Source organism: Macrosteles quadrilineatus, unplaced genomic scaffold (genome assembly GCF_028750875.1).
Source record: "Macrosteles quadrilineatus isolate MER2022 unplaced genomic scaffold, UCM_ALF_1.0 Scaffold_9__3_contigs__length_116548681, whole genome shotgun sequence".
In the NCBI taxonomy this organism is placed as follows: Eukaryota; Metazoa; Arthropoda; class Insecta; order Hemiptera; family Cicadellidae; genus Macrosteles; species Macrosteles quadrilineatus.
Genome location: NW_026542602.1, coordinates 2558222 through 2574164, shown reverse-complemented (window position 1 = coordinate 2574164; position 15943 = coordinate 2558222). Strand labels below are relative to the sequence as shown.

General features: G+C 37.5%; 1 protein-coding gene across 3 annotated transcripts in view; it reads left to right on the top strand.

Moving 5' to 3' along the window:
* Positions 1-15725, top strand: part of LOC129003225 (uncharacterized) — a 153985-nt gene extending 138260 nt beyond the window's left edge. For all 3 annotated transcript variants that reach the window (XM_054431517.1, XM_054431518.1, XM_054431519.1), the window contains 10 exons: positions 3058-4883; positions 5449-5603; positions 7409-7772; positions 8151-8273; positions 9023-9160; positions 10123-10227; positions 10908-11060; positions 11615-11734; positions 14407-14508; positions 15281-15725. In XM_054431517.1, the coding sequence (XP_054287492.1) occupies positions 3058-4883; positions 5449-5603; positions 7409-7772; positions 8151-8273; positions 9023-9160; positions 10123-10227; positions 10908-11060; positions 11615-11734; positions 14407-14508; positions 15281-15412 (3218 nt within the window). In that variant the 3' untranslated portion in view covers positions 15413-15725. The remainder of the gene's footprint in view (positions 1-3057; positions 4884-5448; positions 5604-7408; positions 7773-8150; positions 8274-9022; positions 9161-10122; positions 10228-10907; positions 11061-11614; positions 11735-14406; positions 14509-15280) is intronic.
* The last annotated feature ends 218 nt before the right edge of the window (positions 15726-15943 follow it).

The following is a 15943-nucleotide window of genomic DNA, read 5'->3' as shown; positions in this document are numbered from 1 at the left end:
GTACAATGTCCATACTATCAAGAAACCTATTTTGAGGGGTTTTACTCATCTGGAACGACTTCTTGGCAAACACAGAATATGATGTAGCGATTCCACTGGCTGGAATCTCACTCACATGAGAAACGTCATAGCGTGAAACTCACACTCACACATGCAACAGACCACTTCCTCCATTAGTCGCAGAAGGACCAGCACCGAACCCGTCCCATTCAAGGCCAATCACTCTCACTCTCTGTTCGCCTTGTAGCACTTTTACTACTTGTGTCATGACACTCCCTCACATGTATTGGCACTTTATTACTCTACTTGCGTGTGACTGTGATAATACCACATATTATGTGTAAGACCAAGCCTTCAGTTGGTAGGTTCACTTGTGCTCAACAGTGTATGCTTTGTAGAGTTGCTTATTAGTAATAATTGAGACAATTCCACACACAACTGAGCACTTTTTTCTACATTCGTGCAATATATGAGAACAATATACCACCCTCAAGATATATTGTGGGTAGTCATGTTAGCCTGAGTGCATGATGGAACCCGCCTCCTCGCCGTTCGTAATCGTATACCCGGGGACTGGACAATGAAAGGCCTGGGCCAGTCCCAGGTAAAAACATAGGATCAGGAGACAGGTTCCACCATACATACTATAGTTGTATGATAAACTGTCAACGGCGTTGATTTAATTCCTCCACACAGACATTCCCTCATAAGTGGATGTATGCTTTAAGTTGACCACATATTTTTATATGCTTTTTGATAGTCTTATCCGTGATTTGTAAATGCTTACTGTTTTTTCTGGCGTATAAAGCATTTTCACAATGAAATTGATTTTATCGTGAAGTAATATAATTGAAATTTATTAGTATATAATATAATAACGAAAAAAGATTTCTTTGACTGGTAGATGACACGAAGTGGGATCTACCGAAAGTAGTAGTTTCTTTTCACCGTCCAGCAAACATTTGTATCTTCTGGAAGTTTTGCTACGGATGCAAACAACATCGATCTCTCAATTTGAAGCCTACTTTTGTCAAACAAGAGACACAAGCCAAACGCAAATCTGACCATTACAATGACTGAACGAATTGTCGACGTTTTATTTTATATTCTACACACTAGCCTAGAAGCTGGTTTATTCCCGGTTGCCCTTGGACAATCTAGGTCGGGTTGGTGGTGTTCTGGTTGCGGTTGTGACGCTACCCGTGGGAACCATACAACCAGACTGTTTGATCCTACCACAGACCTAGGCTGTCTGACGACTAAACAATTACTTTAGGTCTCTCTTTGTTTCAATAAAGTTAGAATCTAAAATATTTTCTAATGGAACTGTCAAAAAAACTTCCAAACCCGATAAAGGTTATTAGTATAAGGTTCGGGCCTGTGACGTCATTTGTTTATATGTATGATCCATACCGTTTCTGTTCCTATATCTGTGGGCTAGACAACTGTATTTTTCGTTTCTAAGTCCCAGATACACCTTATTCTTTGCTCTGTATGGTTGATTTTACGTTCGCAGACACAAGAAATCCGATCTCACTTCAAGCGACTGTCACTTTTGGCGCGAATAACATTCCCTCGTCAATGGACTGGATTGTGTAGACCTACAGTATCTCCAATTACACTTTGATCAGCCAGTTTCCCTCCTAATACAGAGACAAAACGTTAATCACTAATCGCTTGTAATTACCGTCTGAGCTTTCTATCGCCGGTCTACAGTGAAAGGACGCCCAAGCAGTGGGTGGAACTAGGGGTGGTGATTGTTAATTGTACCATCTTGTGTACCATTATCCTCCAGATCTGTCCCCGTATAATAAGCGCTTGTGTTTTTGTCCCAATTACTACCTTGGCCCTCTATGTTAAAATAGCCCCTATGATATTATGAGTTTAATTCCAGTGGAACATAAAATGGTGTTGCGTCATTTGTTGTAGGATTTTTGTAAGTTGTAGAAAGTAGAAGAGTGGTTGTGGCTCACGCGAAGGGTTTCTGCTATGCTTAGACCAAAAGATCTTATCACAGACCTTTTAGCACAAGCTATGCAACTTAAGTATCTTTGGTTCCACAGGCCTACGTCTGTATATTATTAACACATCATAAAATATTTGAATCTAGAATACTTGTTGGTAGCCTACTTTTGAAAATTTTGTTGAGTAGAAATCAGATATCAAACTGTAAGGATCTACTAATGTTATATTATGGTTTTTTATGTTCGCAACTTTACTTTATAAAGTTATGGATACTAAAAATGTCAAGTAAGAACTGCCAAACAACTTATTGGAATATAGCAATTAAGCATGTGGTATTTTTACAAGTAGATTACCGTTTTAACGTTAGAAGTCGTGCATTTCAACATACCGTACACACATAAAAGAACATTTTGCCATACTGCGGTGTTGATTTCCATATGAATGGATACCACAAAAATGCAGATGCATGAAAGCGTAACGGAGAATGTTACGTAGGTATTGTGCAACTATTCACCGCTAGTGTTAGGTATGATGTTTTATTAGAGTGTTTATCACATACATATATTTATAGTATGTTTTGACACTTTTATGTTCTTTCATCACATATTAGTACGCTCAGCTCCAGTCCCGAAGCGTTTTACACATGACTTCAGGCTAGGCCTAGAGGGTCACGGTATTATCGCAACATAGCTAAACCAATTAGTGATTGACGGGATTTGAACGCAAGACCTCATGGACCGAAGCTTAGAGCACTCTCCCACTAGACCAGATCGCTCCCCAGCCTATTTTTTGGACCCCCATGTTATATTAAGCTAAAACAGATTTGTTGCTTGTTTCAACACAAGTGCTATTTCTAAAATTGAGAACAATAAAATTAAATGTGTTTCAAGGGCAGACAATCCTTTTATTTTATTTACCTTTTATTTTTTTGAACCTCGAACCTGCCCCTCTTCCATAGATGTCCGAAACACTAACCACTCCTTCACACCCAGAAGATATTCCAACTAATTTCGTTCTCAGTTAATAAGCTATATATTAACAGATTTATTTAACATTTAACAATCCACAACAATGATTCACTATTTTTTTCAGATGGAGCCAAAAACAGCAGTCTACAGAGAAGTCTCAGTGACCGCACCTCACCTGGCGCTGAGCCTGGCTGCAAGTTCAATGATACGATGCGGTTGCGGCTGCGGACAGGAAGACGAGATACAAGAGACACATTCACAGACGGGAGGAAATCGGAAAAACGAGTGCTAAGTCCTGGGAGACCGAGACCAAAGGAACCGCCCCCGCCGCCTCCGCCACCTGCTGAGACTGAGGATACCTCCAGTGTACCACCCCCTCCACCCCCACCTCCTAGACAGATCTTCCCCTTCACTAAAGAGGAGATAGAGAAGATCAACCAGAAGAGACCCAAGAGTGAAATAAGACCGAGGAGTTCATCAAACTCTCCAGTCAGACAGTCGGAAACTTCGCCTTCTGGAGTCCTTCCTAGACGAACGTCCTTGACATTCCCCATCACTTTAGTAGGAGCCAGAGAAGGAGAAGAAGGACCATTGTGGCACAGAGATTCTAGCGTCGTTGACAACAGCGTGGACACTATCTTGTTGCCTCTGGAAGAAGATGTTCCTACGATGGAGACTCTGTCCAGTGTGACGGAGGTTTATGAAGCTCTAGAACTGAATTCCAAGCTGAGAGAAGACTCAGAGAGAATCATGTTCAAAGGTGAATCTGTCAAACTACATGTTCCTCCAGCAGAACCCGCTACTGTTGAAAAAGACGAGAGTCAGAATTGTACAATAGTGACGGTTTCCTCTACGACCCAAAAACTATCAGTTACCAGTGCTAAATCTCTTCCGAACAGAAGAACTTCTATCATGATCACAGGAAATCAAAATGATCAGAATAACCTGAATGTTAGTAAAACCTCAGTGAGAATTGGAGATTCCCCGTCGATTAATCCTGGAAGTAACAAAGTTACGATTAACGTAGGTGGTTTTGATTACCAGAATTCTAAAAATAAGACTGCAAAAAGCAATACCCAAATTGAAATTAAAAACGACTTCAAGAGTAATATAACTATCGGTCCTAGTGAAAATAAAAGCAGGACTCTGTTGATTTTGGATTCCTCATCAAACAATGCTATAACCAAAGAAACCGTTACTAAGTCAAAAGAAGACAACGTTAAAGATATTGTTATCGATATTGTAGCACAAGAAGAAATTAACAATCTCATTAGGAATAAAATAGATCCTGTAGAAGCCGCAAGAAAAAACATAGTTCCTCATTTCTGTGGGAAGGCACAAGAAGATGTTAGGGAGAAGGATAACTCTGAAAATAAGGCAGAAGAAGTCTTGGAAAAGGACAACGAATGTTGTAACACTCTGAATACACAATCTTCAATAGAATCAGAGACATTGGATGATGATGTCTTTGCACCGAAAGATGACAACTCTGACGACAACTCCGACTGTTATGTCTGTGCCAAAAAGTTGAAAGCTAAACAGAAGCAAGAGGATGAAGAAATCAGGGTTGGATTGGAATTTGACTCGGATGAAAACCATTACGAGATCATTAGGGATCCAATTTATGAAGAAATTTCAGACACTCCGCCTCCTTTACCTCTATCTCCACCACCTGCTTCTGTGGACATTGATGACTCAATTCCAACAAGGTCTATCTTTGAGGGAGCCAGTAAATATGACATTTTAAATTATTTGGAAACAGCGAAAGAGAGAGGAATAGTGATAGAGTCCGAAGACGATTCTGAAGTGAGAAGCCCCGAACATTCCCGCATCAGTTCACTAGACTTGAGTAGTCGGATTAGCCAACTTAGCAATGCTAGCGACTCTAGCGAAGACTCTTGCAACCTGATAATTTCCCCACCAGATACCGCTTCTATCACTTCTGATAAGGTAATTGGTCCGTTTAATGTTTATGTAATCACTCATCTAATCAGCTGTTGTAAGTTAACAATTTTCTTTAATTTTCTTACAGTTTTCAGTTATTTCTCTAACAATATTGTAATTGTAAAGCTTTGAGCTGTAACTTCTTGTCATAGAAAATGTTTGTTATTTTCATTCAAACCTATGTTCAAATGTCTCCAAAGTTTTAGAACCCTTCCTTTGGCAAAGTTTTAGTACTGCACTATTAATATAATATTCGATTTTCCAACCCAAATTTGTTAACCCTAACCATCGCTATTTTTTATTCTAACCATGCAATGAAGCAGTTCAAATATGAATAACTTAGTCAACTTGTTTACAGTAACCAACTTAGCTGCAATAAAAATGGAAAATAGCTGCATCTACCTTATGGGAAAACTTTACCATCAGTTCTCCTGCATGGATGCTTACATAACGTTTCAAAGTAATTGCCTTGGAGTTCAAAGAAATATTCCTTGCAGCTTACATTTTACAGTATAATTTAGCGATCAGTATCTGTATCAACACTGATAGTTAAGCCACAATTGAATTGCAGGTGCGCAAGAGCAGTGTCGAGATAGAGAGGAATGACTCAGGAGTCGGCTCGGAGACCAGCAAGTGTTCCCGCAGTAGATGGCAGCACGTGCCTGCGACTCATCACCACGGGTGTGAGGACTGCGACCAACCAGTGGAGACACAGGTCACGGACAGGTCAGTAATGGAAACATTGACTGTGGTCAGTAGCGGAAACGTTGACAGTAGTCAGTAGCGGAAACATTGACTATAGTCAGTAGCGGAAACATTGACTGTAGTCAGTAGCGGAAACATTGACTGTAGTCAGTAGCGGAAACATTGACTGTGGTCAGTAGCGGAAACATTAACTGTAGTCCGTAGTGGAAACATTGACTGATTGACTGTAGTCAGTAGTGGAAACATTGACTGTGTTCAGTAGCGGAAACATTGATTGACTGTTGTCAGAAGCGGAAACATTGACTGTAGTCAGTAGCGGAAACATTGCCTGTAGTCCGTAGCGGAAACATTGACCGTGATCATTAGCGGAAACATTAACTGTAGTCCGTAGTGGAAATATTGACTGTAGTCAGTAGTGGAAACATTGACCGTGTTCAGTAGCGGAAACATTGATTGACTGTTTTCAGAAGCGGAAACATTGACTGATCACTGGAAGCATTAGATTTTATTTAGTAGTGGGAAACATCAAAATAAAATTCCGTGCTATTGCAGGAACTCTTACTTAAATCAAAGTAAAAATATTTTTCCTGTTAATTTCCAGAGGATTCAAATTTGTTTATAGCAATCAAAACCATGTCTTGGTGTCCTTGCACAACTTGGCAGTATAAGTGATTATGTTCAAAACAGTATATGCATTTTGGTTTTCTTCAAGTACAAAGAAATGTATTAAATATAAAAAACATTTTTTTTTTAAGTAATTGTTAAGAGGAAACAATGTTTTGTACTAAAATTAAACTGTAGCCTACATATATATGAATATGATAGTCACAATTTTCTTTTGAATAATATGGTATACAAGTATAGATTACCTAACCATACAACAAACATTTTGATTTAGTGATCTGTTCCTTTCATTTTATACATTAATTATTGGGTGGTTATTTGATACAAGTGATTTAGGATTTCCTGGCTATGCAAATGCATAGAAAGTAAAACCAGGTTTTTTTTAGAGCTTGGTTGCTCTGGGTTGGACGGTTGGTTTCCCAAGTGAGACCAGGGACTTCTTCTCACTTTCCAGCAATGGAAGTTACACACAGGAAGTTTATTTGCATATGTTCTGCAATCCTTTCAGTAATATTGCCTAATTTACCAGGTTTTCATTTGTTTAGCCTGTAAAAATGTACCATTTGACAAGTCCTTGGCTTGGGATAAAAAGTTGTTCTTTACTATAATTTTCCTGGACAAACACAAACTATGCAATAAAAACCGTTTATTTTTCCTTACTATATATTTCTTCTTATGATACTGTTCATGACAATGTTATGGGAAATAGCCAATTCTATGTATACATCAAATTAGGGCTGTGATTTTAAGGTTTGCAGAACTTGAAAGTGCATGGTCACATCTTTTTCACATAACATTCGTTGCTGATCGCGCAGTGCTTTACTAAGGTATCTTACAGTGCTTAGTGACAGATATGCCAATATGGCATGCATAAAATATTTCATTGACGTTCCCTAATTTAAGGACTAAGCAACAAGAGTCTAACACAAGCTTGTTGAATTGAGCATCAGCAATGTCCTAATTTTGGAAATATCAATTCAACAGTTAAGTAACATATATAGCAGAGTCAAAGTTTGATATGATTAAACAGTTAGTGTTAAATTCCTTACATAAGCCAAAAGCTATATTTTACTGATGTCTTTATGTCACAACTGTTTATGTAAAATAGGGTGATTAACATTTAAAAATATGAATATTTGCAAAGATTACATTGTATAGTTTTATTACTTTGATTGTAAATATATCAGCTGTTTTTGTTCCAGTGGTCTTATGTTTGCCCCCTTGGTGTGTCGGAAGTGCGCCAAACGGCGAGCAGAGCGACGAGAAATAATCACCGAGATCGTTGAGACGGAGGAAAAGTACGGACGAGATCTGAGGATAATCCTGGACGAGTTTTACAGACCAATGTTGGTCGCTGGACTCCTCACTCCTGACCAACTCTCGGCTATATTCCTCAACGTGGAAGAACTGTTGGAAAATAACGCTTCACTGGCGGAGAAACTACGAGACGCGCTGGAGATCGCTCTAGACCAAGGAGATGAGGATTTCTTGACTGTCAACATCGGAAGTATTTTCCTAGACGCTGCTCCGATGCTTCACGCTTTCGAATCCTACTGCACAAGACAGGTTTAGAAATAGATTTTATATGTAAAATAAGATGAGATGTTAAATTTTGATGTCCGTTTTTAAAAATATTAATCTGGGACTATACTCTCAATACAAATTAGAGCAATTATTAGCAATACAACAATTAGCAATAGTGTTATTAACTAACTAAGTTAATAATTAATGCCAGTATTTTTCCATTTTTGTATATGTTTTACATTTCTTGGGCCAAAGAGAACTCTTCCCCTTTAAGGCAAGCCTGCTAACCCTTAAAACCTTGGCCTTTACGCTCCATTCAGTCATCGTAATACTACATTACAGGCATTAGTGCTCAATTACAATGCAGCAATAAAATTTAAGTTATCCCTAACATCCCTAATACAATTTTCTGGTTGTCAGGGAGCCGCTTCCCTGCTTCTGGCCAACCTGGAGAAGGAGAAGGAGCTGCTCCGGATCTTCCTGAGGGTTTCACAGATGGAGAACTCTGTCCTGCGAAGGATGAACCTCAACTCTTTCTTGATGGTGAGCTGTAGTAACTTCATCAAGAAATATAATGTTGTCATACATAAGACAGATTTGTAATAAATTCTCTTCATTAGGATATTTCCAGTGAGATACCCTCATCCAAGAGCTATCGTCATGTTTCCTTCTTAAAGCATCTTCTCTCCGAAATTCGTTTAACACTTGCATTAAGCACGACGATTTTGGTCGGAACCACTGGCCTTGCAGTGTGCAACAAGTGGCGTCTCTGAAATACATTGGGTCACAGTAAACTTAGCCGTTTACAAGGTTAGGTGTTGCTGTGGGCTTCACCAGTTTACACCTATACCTTTCCTGCTATGCCCTCTTTTTTTTTATTTTGTTATGCTCTCTTTGCTGTTTCCTCGATAGGAGTTTAGTGTTCAAGATGAACCCTATAGAAGCTTTAATTTTTTTTTGTTCTAGGACACTACACTCTAGCCCAGGATTGTTTCAACAATAATTCAGGCTAGGGTTTGTGGTATAATATTTGAGATAGAATCTAATGGTGATTGGTGGGATTTTAACCTGTGACCTCAGGGATCATAGTCCCACTCTCTACAACTAGAGCAGCTTCCTCCAAGTCCATAGGAGCCTAGCCATTAGAGATTTTACACACTTTTTTCAGCATTGAAAGTGTTAATTAAGAAGTTTATTTGGAAGTAGGATAAAATGTCTACATTTGTTGTACCTGGGTTTCTCTGCAGTTATTTATGAGTTAACTTATGAGTTAAAATGTTTATTTTTCCCAGGTGCCTGTGCAGCGCGTAACCAAATACCCGCTACTGTTGGCGCGCCTGTACCGTGTAACACCGACGCATCTCAAGTCGAGAGAAGCCCTTCGGCTTGCACAGAACAAGATTGAACTGCACTTGGAGCATATCAACTCGGTCAGTAGTGGTGTGAATACAAACTTTAGACTTAACAAACACTATGCCTACTGTACTGCCTTGATGACAAATATCTTGGTCCATCTTCAGAGAAGTAGGATACAGAGGATACATTCAATGGTTAACTTCAAGTGGTGTCAAGCACCATTCGCTGGTGTCAAGAGCAAATTTTAGTCGTCAGGAGTTAATTTCCCTTCGCCAACACGTTCTACAGCGCTTACGCTGTAGGAAGACCCTTTGCACTATGACTGCTGTACAAAATGCTATGTTGCCATCACCGTTTGTGCTCAAGTATACATTTCCGCCTTAACATACCAGATATAAAAACGTATGGTAATCCCATAAACTTGTATACTCTGTATCTTACTTCTTAGAAACACTATAATGAAGTTGTAGCCTGTTTGGAATAAAGACAGAATTTTGACTAAGCCACCAACCAAGTGTTGCTGTAAAAACTATAGCATCCTTACAAGTTACAACCCATTCATCATTGTATTCCAGAAACTTTTAGAGAAAATAAAATATCTATAAAAGCATTCTCTATGAGAGGTCCATAACTATGTTCTCTTTGTTTGGCTACCACCAGTCGATATACACAAAATCTCTGTTTAAATATCCAAAGTCAACTTTTTTACTCAAGAATGTAGCCGCTCTTTTGGCAACATCAGTCATTTTATCACAACTAAGAATAAAAAATTGTTCAGTTTTTATAAAAATTAGTATGTTATGTATGCTTAACTCAAGATATACTAAGACATACTACGACATGCTAAGTTACGACATGCTATGTTGACATACTAAGAATGCAAATTGATAGAAGAAAGACAGTGTGATGATGCATTTTCACGGATAATATGCAGAGTTAATTGCTGTTAATGCTATAATAATGTATTTCACTGTTTAAGTTTTTGTTTAAAGTCTGTAGGAAGAGCTAACAAAATTCAGTATATTTGTATTTACAGCTAGCTAAGGACATCAGCACAACCAGACTATGGAGGAGGATATCAATAATAAACGGAAGACGATCGAGCAGTGAAACTGACATGGTGAACATCAAGCTGAGAAAGGTATTTGTTTTTCAGTATTGGGAAGTACTGCTAGCAAAGAATAATTAGTTTACTTAGCTTTACTCATTTTGCACTTTGAAGTGTGGTTTTGAAACACATACTTTCATTTTTGCTGTCTGAACAGTGTCCATGCAAGACAGTCCACTAAAAGAATGGAATTTTTTTAAGGAGGTTGGTGGCCTCTTCTAACCTTTGCATTCGCCTGTCCACATAGAATATGGGCCCGTGCTTGGAACGTATCCAGCAAAGCAAGGGGTGAGCCAATAACAAGGGTGAACTGTACTGATAAAATGTTTGCGCCAGTGACCAGGAATAGAACCGACGACATCGCTGCTTTGGGGCCGAAGTCTGTGATGCGTGACGCTACTAACTGAGCCACCGACTCACCTAAGTAAAACATAAAATGATGAAAACTATAAGTTTCAAACTCGTGATTATAACATCAGTAGGAAATTTTGTTAAGAAAGATGATCAAAACTGTGTCTTCGGGAGATGGTTGTGTCCAATGCGTAAAAATACTTATTTTTAACTTATTTTAAACTGATTTTTAACTGTTATTCCAACACATTTGCAATCCCGATGATATGTTGCTTTTTTGCACAATTTTTTTAGTGTAATTTGTGAAGATGATAGATGGACCTTATAGCTTTCTGTAATCATAACATATTGATCACTGCCAGGTTGCCGTGGACGTGTTGGAATGGAACCACGACGAGGTTAGGTTTGCGATGGAAGGAAAGCTTCTCTTCACTCAACCGACCGACAACAATTGGAGAAGAGGAAGAACAATCAAGCTGAGCCCAATAAACGCCATGTTGGTCACTTTAGGCAAGGTAAGATTATCAGTCCAACATACTGTACAAATTTTAAGGTTGCCAATGTATCATAGGGTATAAAAGGCTGATAAATCAGCTGTAAAAAGTAACATTGAAACTTTCACTTACATCAATACATAAATCAACAAAAGTGCTACTAAAATCTGACCCTGACATACGCTGCCATCTGGTGAACAAGCTTAGATCCATAACGCTTAGGTTTTGGGTTTGCCAATATTCTAGTGTGGTCGTTAAGGCTGACCAATGGTCAGGCGGCATTTTCTCTCCGGCCAGAAGAGTTCAACGTAGATTGAGGATTTGAATATCGTCTCGGTCAGGACTAAATGTAGCAGTTCAATAGTAGTCACATTTATGTGTCCAGAGTCGTCCATAGAAGAGTTCCAAAAATGGTGGAAGAGGGCAATAGCCAAAATACACAGTAGGTTTGACTAAGCTGGAAGTAAACAGGGTTTTTACACTTCAAATCAGGCATTTTACTTTTACTTATTGTCTAACAGTGTATTTGTCAACCGAAAGCTTTAAAAAAAATATATACATTTTGTTTTTTCCAGCCGACTGAAGACTACCAACCTGATTCTGATGAATTATTGGCCTTCCCCAGAAAGAATGGTATTAGGGACGCGACGCTTCTGTTGCTGAAAGAAAAAAGTGGTCGATATGGGTTGCTGAGGGTAAGCTCTTAAATGATTTAGTTTTGATACAAAATTGAGCCCCCTAGGTATGTTGTAATACAAGAAAGACTAGACTGAAATGTGCAAAAAGTTCACAAATAATATTGTACATGTAGGAAAAAATCAGAAATGTCAACAAAACAGTTCTTGAGAGCAAAATTTAAATTATTGAGTTACTAGCGGTTGGCCCGTTCTACGTACGGGAATCTAGTAGTAAGTTAAAACCTTATATTCAGAACAGGAGTTGGTTTGCATATTTAGTGTGCATTTTTCCAGATATGATGGCAAAACTATAATTGTTTAGGAATACATATAAACCTTCTCAAATACAATATCTGACAGTTTCAAAGCCAAAACGAATGCTTCGCAATTAAATGTCACCCGATCGTGTTAGTTCATATTTTATATCTAACGATGAAAGGAATTGCTTTACAGTATAGATCTATGAGGCATAGCCCTAAGGTAGGCCTGTAATTGAAAGTTACTTTTCACACTGGTTAAAAGTAGTTAAAACACTACCTCAACCTCACTACTGCACACTTATTCGGGTTGAAATTTTTATTAACAATGGTGCTCTTGTCTTTTCCACGAAAAATAAGGACATTAATGCGTTACCAATAGACATACACACACAAATACAGAATTGAGTCCACACAACATTTTGGAGTCCAGACAGAAAACGCTAAAAATTATACAGTAAGAAATCAAATAAATAAGCATAAAAGCAGCAGCATTAAATTAAATAAGCAATAAGGTGCAGTGTTTATAAATAAATAGTGATGTGTTTGCAAGTTATGTAAAAATGATTCTTACTGCTACCACCGGTTCCAAAAAAGGAAAGGAAAAGTAGCATTACCAAAAACCAACGTTTACATTTGAGAAAAGAACTGTAAGTAGTACTTGCGACTAATTCAACCTGTCCTTCTAATAAAACTGTATTATAGGTGTTAATCTGTTGGCAAATATATAAATAAATAAATACACAGGCCACAAAACATGTAACATGTAACGTTACCAACGTAAAGCTTTGCTAAAAAAACTTTCACTTGATGTGGTGCAGTACCAAAGTTATTAATCTCCTTTGGTTTTTAATTTTTTTTTAAGTTTTCGAAAATCAAAGTTGTTTCCCATTAATAACATTATTTGTAAGCAGCTTTTATTGTTAACACATCAATGACAGTTTGAAGAAACCACCTTTATCCAAACAAAGGTTTCTTATTTAAAGATTACGTAATATCTAAACAATAATCGGTAGGCTACATATATCTAGCAAACATTCGGAGGAAATGTGACAAAAAACGCACTAATCTGGGGTTTTGTACGTTTGTAGTTTTATTTCCTAAGTAGCAAAAGTACCGATATCGTTGTCGAAATGTAAGTAAGTAGAAACCAAAAGTGACACATTGGAAAAGCGAGTTTAGCTACATCTGTTAAGTTAAACCTCTGTTACGGTACGATCACAGCGAAATTAGAAAGATCTTCCAAGATCGCAGCAACATCCACGATCACCCAATGCAGTTGTGATTTTTTACTTTGCACTTAACACAACTGTCCTTGAAGCGCCGTCAATGTGTGGAAACCTTTGTAAGCTACGGTATTGGTGACGATGATTAAAAAAATGTAAGTTTCCTTGCAATAATACAACACTGATTCACGGTATTTTCCCCAGTTATCAAAACTCAAGAACAATCGTTGCACTTGCGATTAATTAAAGCGGTTAAGTAAGGCACAACGTTTTTAATCTCACTTGGTTTGGATGTGCTGACAAAACTTGATCGGAAATGGTTGCGGTATTTGTAAACAACTTTGAATGTAAGCATATCAGTGACAGCTAGAAGTGAGAACTAATCCAAACAGCTGATTGATATTTCATAAAATGTAATAGTAAACATTGGGAGAAAATTTGACAAAATCTAACAAAATTGGGTTTTTGGTGGTTTGTTATTTTGTTTTCAAAGAAGCGAGGCCATGTTTTTATAGCCAAAGACACTCTCACCAATCCATTAAATACAGAAAAATTATTAGAACCGTGATCGGTACTCTAGTTTTCTAGGAGTAGGCCGCGTAAAATGACATTTTGGCGTTACAGACCGAGTCACAGAATGGACAGACAGACATACAGACAGAAATTGAGATAAGACTCGTTTCGGCTTTCTTAGGCTATGAAACGTAAAAATAACCAAAAACTGCATGATTCTAAGCAATGTACAGACAAAACTCTAATTTTATTTATATAGATATGTGTTCAAAATTAATTAATTAGTACACAATAATCTAAGTTTAATAGTCAGTTTAATAGTTTAATAGTCTAAATTAATAGCCAGGAACTAATCTAAGTTATGTTAAGTCGTCAAAAGAAAATATTTGGGTTTCTAGTTTCTATTGTATGTCTTGATCTGGAACTTGATTTCAAACCTTTTTTATATGAGAACAAAACCTGTAGCTGAGGTGCTATTGAGCTGAGGTTGCTATAATCATAAAACATAAGCCATTGTGAAAACCTGATTCAGTTCACTACCAATATTAAAACTGCAAGATAGAAAGCCATATTTTAGTTCTGGGACCAAATCTAAATAAAATATTTAAGTTTTAAGAAGCCCATTTAGTAATTATTTCATTTGCTGGGTTATTATTGGTGTTGTTGTGTTAAACTTGTCATCTGTTTGTGACAGGAACCTCTGTTCTTGGACCGATGCATCATCTGTTGCGAGGCTGATGTTGAAGATTACTTTGAAGTTCAAGAACTCGCTACTAAAGACACATATTTGTTTAAGGTATTACATTCCATATTACAAGCTGAGTTATGTGACAACAACACAAACAGTGTATTAGCTCTGTGGTAGTATCACTGACTTACACCTGTGATACCGTAACATGTTACTTTACTGTCTTAAGATCATAGTACAGACCAGTGGTCTATGATGAGCTGTCGAGGTTTTACAAAATTGTGATAAATCTTGAGAGCATCCACTGCTTAAATACAAAGCTAAACAGTATCCTTTTCCTGGCATATTATATTAATTAACAAGAATGTTGCAAATGTTTTTGCATTTTCTATCCAACTGTTATAAGTTAGGTATTTATTTTAACCTATCACAATCCATCATCAAACACTTGAAAATTAGTCCAAATTAAACTTGTTGATAGATATAATTAAGATTACAGAAAAGGTAAAATTATGGTGTTCAATTTGTTGGTGTAGTTGAGCTATGAAGTGGAACAAAGCAAATTAGGATTACATTTTGAATTGATGTGTTTAGTGTCGTACTGAAAACCCGTTCAACTGAGAAATGCTTGCTAATGAAATAGTTTTTATTATTTTTTACGCTGATCCTTGGGCTATCGCTTTTTTCTAGTTGAAATTTGAAATAAGGTTGGGAAGCTTTTTTTAATTATACAAGTGACATTCTATTTTGATTAAGTAAACTATTAAGCTTCAAAATTTGTTTGTTATCCCTAACTAGTGTAAGTCTTATCTTATATCTTATTATTCACAAACTTGGACTTCAACTGTAACAACTTTGGCTAAATATATGATATTCCCAGGCTGAAGACGGAGACCAGACCAAGAGATGGTTCAGACAGCTACAGTATCACGCGCAAGGGCTCGGCGCGTGGCGCAAACGACGCAACGCTCTCGCTAACATCATGATCAACGGCATGCAGCTGCGCACCTAGCGATGGCTGCCCCTACTGACGATACGCTACGCCTCCGTCACCATCACGATGGAGACCCGCGTACCGCCGAGCTGACAGTGCACAAATCAGTACAAAAAAATCTAACTTTGAAAGTGTAACATAATGTAATTTTGTACGACTCGGACATCCAATAGCTTTTTACATCTAACTTATATTCAGTGTAATATTTGTATTATTTGTCGATACTTGTAAAGTGTTCATTGTGATATTTATGTAAACTTTGTATTATGTATCCCTGTAAAATTATTTGTAAATATTGAAAAAGTATTAACATGTTACTTTTAGCGCTTGACTACAGTATTTAGAATTGAATAAAAAATGTTAAAATATTGTTGTTTTTTTCTGTCTAAGAGTTAAATATTTTTAATCTAAGAAGCTCTGCTATGCTTTTAATTATTAAATAGTTCAATTAATGGAAACTTGCCTATGCGGTTCTAGCCAATAGCAGAACCATATAGTGTGGCTATACAGCGGAAGTGTGTTGTAGACATAGTTCTACAAGGGCTCAAC